Raw genomic sequence first — 5,914 nt, 5'->3', positions numbered from 1 at the left:
TCTTGAGTTCGTGCTGGTTGCGGTAAGCTCATTGTGAGAATCTGAGCCTGTCGTTCTTGACGTGATGACCAGAGATTGATCCGAGCAGGTCACACATCTGCCAATCGTAATTGAATCTGGCTCACAACAAACATGATGATGATCAGATCAAGAGATTAACCAAAAAGAAATAGGCAAGTTTGCATAATTAATTAAGCAAGCCGCATAAGCTTGTTTTACTCAAAGCTTCACAAGTTGCGTGTAGTAGTAATTTATTTCCAACTAAACAGTATGCACAGGTTGCAAACAATGAAGCGATCAAGGTTATAGAACACTTATCTTTGATGACAAATGGTCAGTGGTCACGGGTTGAGAAGCTTGTGCGACTTACGGCCAATTTGTCTCGAGAGTTTGAATGAAGAAACTAAGCCTTGCCATCACTGAGTTCGCCTTGAACTCGTTTATAACTAGGAGCCGTTGAAGAGATTTGATCTAAACGAAAGGTCGAGACCAGAAGCTCGTGCCGAGACGGCCAGATTGTGACGAATAGCCTTCGTTGACGAGCGTTGTTCTCATCTCGGGGCTAGCAGAAGAGCCGTGGGGAGGAAAGCTGATTAACTTCAGAGCTATAGCTTGTTCTTATCGAACTCTTCTTATCTCGCCGACGAATTTATCTTTCCTTTGCTTTTAATATAATCTCGTTGCACAAAAAAAAAAAAAAGACGGAAGACTTTTGGCTTCATTCACTGAAGCATTAGCTGATTGAGAAGCCAACCAAAAAGCAAATTTAACCGTAAAATCACCGCTCTTGTTATACAAAAATCAGAATGATTGCTAACAGGGTTATTTTTCTTAATTTGTAATATGTCACCTGGATAGAAAAGCTCCTTCAATTTAACATGCTAGTTTTCATTCATTATGCAACACTTGAGCTTCACGCAAAAGAAAAATCAGAGTATTAAATGATGGTAAGAGTTATAGTGAAAATTGGGGGGGGGGGTAAAACTTAAAAATTACGCAGTTAAAAGTGAATCCGAGAAAAACAAAAATGATAGGGTTTAAGGTTTTTTTAAAAAAGAGAAAGTCTATATCACTAAAAATAAGGGAGATCTGAAAAGTGAAAACGGAGAGCGAGAGTCAATGGCGATCAAAGCGGGAAAGGTTCTCAGAACGGCGTCGGCTGCCTCTAGGAAGTTCTTAGCAGCAGCACATCCGGCGCCTTCAGCCGTATCACCGCCAGGCGTGACTTCATCTTCCGCCGTAGGAGCATTTCTGGGTATTATCGAAGTTCCTCGCTCCACCACCGATATGTTGATCTCCAAGTACATCCGACTCTCCCAGGTATAAATCTGAAACGTTAAACAAACTCACCATAATCACTTTGGGTAGAAATAGCACACCAAGTGTTCGATGAAATTCCTCGTAGACAACAAATGAATTGATGTTGCTCTTGTTTCTTCTCTAGAACCGATTGACGAAGAAGGGTGATTTCACTGAGGAGAAGCTCATGACAATGTTGTCTGGTAACGTCGGGATCAGCGAGACTGTCAAGTTACTTGATGGCCGCAAAACTAGCGCTGACTTTTCTTCCCCAAAGTCAACCAACATCCCGTCCATTGCCAATCCCAAGAAGAAGAAATGAAAATTCCTCTCTTTTCTTCACTTTTTTTTTTAACGAACCCTTCAAGCTTTTTGCATTTCTACTTTCAAACTAGTTGCTGAACATATATATTTTTATTATGCATTCACTCGAAAGATAGTTTTTGGTTGTTGTTATCAACTGTCTCAAACACATTCTCTGAATGAGTAATAACAACATTGGGATGATATGTTTCTGTCTAAACAAACAACCTTCGGTGGTGTCGATTATTCCAAAACAGCTCAAACTTGGGTAGATTATTCCGTTTTGTCACATTGGTGATGAATATGGTTTTATCAAAGAATCATAAAGGTCGTGTCTTTATTAGATGGCCAAGGAGTTGGTTACTGTTCTAACACACAGAGATAACGAAGGCAGCGAGAAAAAAAACGATGATGGTGTGTATCACTTGTCATCAACAGAACTTTTGCTAGGAGTAACTGCATCGACAATGGCTTCCACTTCTTCCTTCATACGTCCGAAGACACCTGGTCCTTTCACATCATCCACTCTTGTCTTCTCGTTGATGTCTTCACTTTTTCCATGAGTCTCCTTTTCATGAACCTTTGATTGTTTCTCTTCCTTACTGCTTCTTCCAATCACACTCGTCTTATCATCTGAACAATCCCAAACACACATAAACGAGTGATGAGATCATAACAGAGACCTCTAGCATTCCCCTCAAATCAACCATAGAAAACCAAAAGCTTCATGATTCAATCACATATAGAAACCCCTAAACTCGATCAAGTAAAACATAAGAAACAATGATAAAAATCTAAATCCATGGAATTAATTAACATATCTAATCATCAAAGAGTTGGTGTTACCAGAAACAGAGCTTTGTTTTGATTCTTCCGCCATGTATGTATGATCTTCCTAGGTTCCCTTTTTTGATCTTTGTTTTTTAGGTTCCACTTCCTGTAATAAAATCTTGAACCAATGCATCGGGAAAGAGATAAAATAACGTGTACTAGTGTGAACCGTTCGATCTAATAAAATATCAGATGAATGAGTATATAGAACCGACCCTTCCCGGTTGGTTACTATGGAAACCAACTCGTCCCGGCCCAACTGTTTGAACCGAAAATGGTGTGTTTGTCGGATTCTTACAATGAAGAATTTAAGAAATAGATTTCTTAGATTCTTGAGGCTAAAGAGAAATCAACATAGAAATCAAATGGAAAAAGAACATCAAAAAGAATTTATTGATTAAAGATTATATTACATGTATGATTACAAGTGTAAATAAATCTAAAAATCAATAAGCTCTTTGTAAGAAGTGTTTTATGTGTAAAATGGAAGAAGAGATCTCCCTTTCTCATAAGGAGGAACTCCTTATTTATAGAAAGATATGTCTAGGGTTTTCTAGCCAAATGGGCCTAGTCCATTGTCTAATGGGCCTTGAGGGAGGATGTAAATCCACCCCCAACACCAACTTTTGGAATCATTTGTGTTCCATTAACTTTTGATGGTTTTTTCAACATCTTCTCTGTTAAATACCATTTTTATCTACTATTTAGAATTCTACTAGATCCATTTAATTAAACTACAAGAGAAACCTTTCATTTACTAACATAACATATTAAAAACCATTTATATCTATCTTACTTACCGATCAAACTCTTGGCTACGTAATCAAATTACTTTTATTATTGGGATTTAACAAAAAGAGACACCACTTTACGTATTAATAACTACTACATGTAATTTTGATGGTGATAACCATTTGAAACGTCTTTATGTTATTAACTACAACATGTAATTTTTATTGATTTCATCAAACATAAGCCAAAATTTGAAAGTTTCTTGAACATGATATATTATATCCTTTAGGTTTCATCTTTTTTTTTGTCAACCCATTTCATTATAACAGCCAAAAGGACATGTTTACAAGAGTCGAGCTATAAACATAGAGGCCCAGTAACAAAATTAACATGATTACAATTTTAAGCCCATAAACCGACACATTTGAATACACGTGTTTGATTCTAAGCGTCTCAGTAACACGTATGAGGCACGCGGCTTTCATGCGTATGTCGCCATCTCCAGCGCCGCTTCGCCACCGCTCTGCCACTGATCCGCCGCTCCGATGCTTCTCCGTCAGTGTCGATCCGTACTCAGCTTGGTGCCTCGTCAAATCCCGAGCTCGATTTTGCTTCGCTCTTTGTGCGCCTCCGTTCCCAAGAAGATCCTTTCTCTTTGTTGGATCCAAAACACCTGCCAACTAGCAAGCTTTGACTCTTCTTAGGTCGGATCAAAACCGCAAAGTTAATAAGCAAAACTCGAATCTGTATCTCCTAAAAACACTTTGCCGGGAATATGTACTGCAAAAATTGATATCGTCGGAGGATAGAAATTGACCATAACCAACAACCAGGAAGAAACTCCAAGGAAAGCAGCTGGAATATAACAAGAAGGAGAGAACTGAAGCTTTGATTAATCAACTAAACTCGGAGATATAAGAAAAGTCTTGAAGAAATTGTTCCGGTTTAGTTGATATATATACACAACAAAACTCGCCTTGTGAAATTAAGATCAGATCTAGCCAAAAGAGAATCCGCTAATCGGAAAGTAGAGTCGGACTAGCCGAAACACAAGATCAAAACAAAAAACAAAAGGATTTTTGTTCCTTCCTCTTCGTCCTTGTGAAGGATATAGAGAGCGAGAGAACATCTCATTAATAATCTTAACTATTTTCGTATATATAAATTCAAACTTTGTCATTAAAAAGATTTATTCAAATTGTTAAAACATTTTGTTTAAATTTAAATAGAAGATACGGTATACAGAATATACTAAAACATTTTAAATATTCTGAGATCCCAACTTTAACATTATCTTCCAAATAATGATCATAAATTAATATACATAAAATATGACTGTTTAAATATTTACACTGAATTCAGAATTAAAAAATATTGATACTTTACTGGTTTATCAGAAGAATCATCATTATTTTCCAAAATTATTGTCTGTTAAAATTTATTGTTTTGAATTTATATAAGCTAAACCAATACATTCCTAAAATTATGTAATACATGTCAAAAGAATAATATTTTACATTTGTTACCCGTAGTTGTCGATGAACACGAATGAGTATAGGAGTTTTAAAAGTAAAAGTATTATCTAGTCTTAAAATAATTTATATAGGAGATGAAGAAAATATAGCAAATATATAAGCAAACATAAATTATTTATTCTGAGAAAAATTAGGAAGTGGTTTGTTGAATATTTTTACTGCAGAAAAAAATAGGCATGATTTGAAAACTTGAGTTTAAAATTCCAACAAATATAACTTAGAATTTCTCATCTTTTGGCTTCTTTAGGAGTAAGCTGCCTAAAGCCGTGGTCAATGCAGTTGATGTCATCAGTGAAGCTCTGAGTAAACCGATAGCTTGCATTAGCAGATTTAATATAATCAGCTGAGAACAAAATATATCGAGAAATATATGATAAACTTTGAATCTCAAAGTATTCTTACGGCCAAAAACCTTATGTATATGTTTACAAGATGTTTACCCTAATGAAAAAGGAAACAATACAAGTTTCCCTAAAGTATGTACTCAAATATACACATACGATTTTCCATATTATAATACCCCCTCAAGTTGGAGCATATAGATTGTAGATGCCCAACTTGAGAAGGAAAGCATCAAACTCCTTACGTCCCAATGCCTTCGTCAGAATATCTGCCAGTTGTTCCTTCGTAGAGACATGAACCGGTTTAATCAGACCTCTAAGTATATCATCTCGAACAAAATGACAATCTGCTTCAACATGCTTTGTTCTCTCGTGAAAAACTGGATTTCCACTAATATGTATAGCTGGTTTGCTATCACACAAGACTGACATCGGTTCCTTATGTGTAATGCCAAATTCCGAAAGTAGTCCTTTAAGCCACCGAAGCTCACATGTTATCTCAGCCATCGCCCGGTATTCTGCTTCTGCCGATGATCGAGAAACTGTATCTTGTTTCCTAGTCCTCCATGAGATGGGGGAATTTCCCAACTGAGTTATCCAACCAGTAAGTGATCGTCGAGTCAATGGACAAGCTGCCCAGTCAGAATCACACCATCCAGTCAAATGAAACGATGGATCAGCCCGTAGAAGAATCCCTTGTCCCAACGTTCCTTTGAGATATCGAATCACCTTTAAAGCTGCTAGCCAATGTTCTGCACGAGGGGCGTGCATGAATTGCGACATCACATGAATCGCATATGTCAAATCAGGACGAGTCGCGGATAGATATATCAGTCGCCCTACTAACCTTCGGTACCGTTCTGGATCAGCCAG

At 37.0% G+C, this 5,914-nt stretch overlaps 2 protein-coding genes across 2 annotated transcripts; one reads left to right on the top strand and one right to left on the bottom strand.

Annotated features, from left to right (window-relative positions):
* Nucleotides 1-1,057: 1,057 nt before the first annotated feature.
* Nucleotides 1,058-1,806, top strand: LOC106343803. The gene is made up of 2 exons (XM_013783120.1): nt 1,058-1,320; nt 1,445-1,806. The coding sequence occupies exons 1-2, from the start codon at nt 1,120-1,122 to the stop codon at nt 1,619-1,621; spliced, it is 378 nt and encodes a 125-aa protein (XP_013638574.1). The 5' UTR covers nt 1,058-1,119; the 3' UTR covers nt 1,622-1,806.
* Nucleotides 1,807-1,919: 113 nt separating this feature from the next.
* Nucleotides 1,920-2,582, bottom strand: LOC106343808. Its single transcript, XM_013783132.1, has 2 exons — nt 2,449-2,582; nt 1,920-2,235 (listed from the first exon to the last, which is right to left on the bottom strand). The coding sequence occupies exons 1-2, from the start codon at nt 2,480-2,482 to the stop codon at nt 2,024-2,026; spliced, it is 246 nt and encodes an 81-aa protein (XP_013638586.1). The 5' UTR covers nt 2,483-2,582; the 3' UTR covers nt 1,920-2,023.
* Nucleotides 2,583-5,914: the final 3,332 nt, after the last annotated feature.

The sequence above is a fragment of the Brassica oleracea genome, chromosome C1 (genome assembly GCF_000695525.1).
Source record: "Brassica oleracea var. oleracea cultivar TO1000 chromosome C1, BOL, whole genome shotgun sequence".
NCBI lineage: Eukaryota > Viridiplantae > Streptophyta > Magnoliopsida > Brassicales > Brassicaceae > Brassica > Brassica oleracea.
Note: the sequence above shows the minus strand (reverse complement) of the source record. Positions and strands in the feature narration are given on the sequence as shown.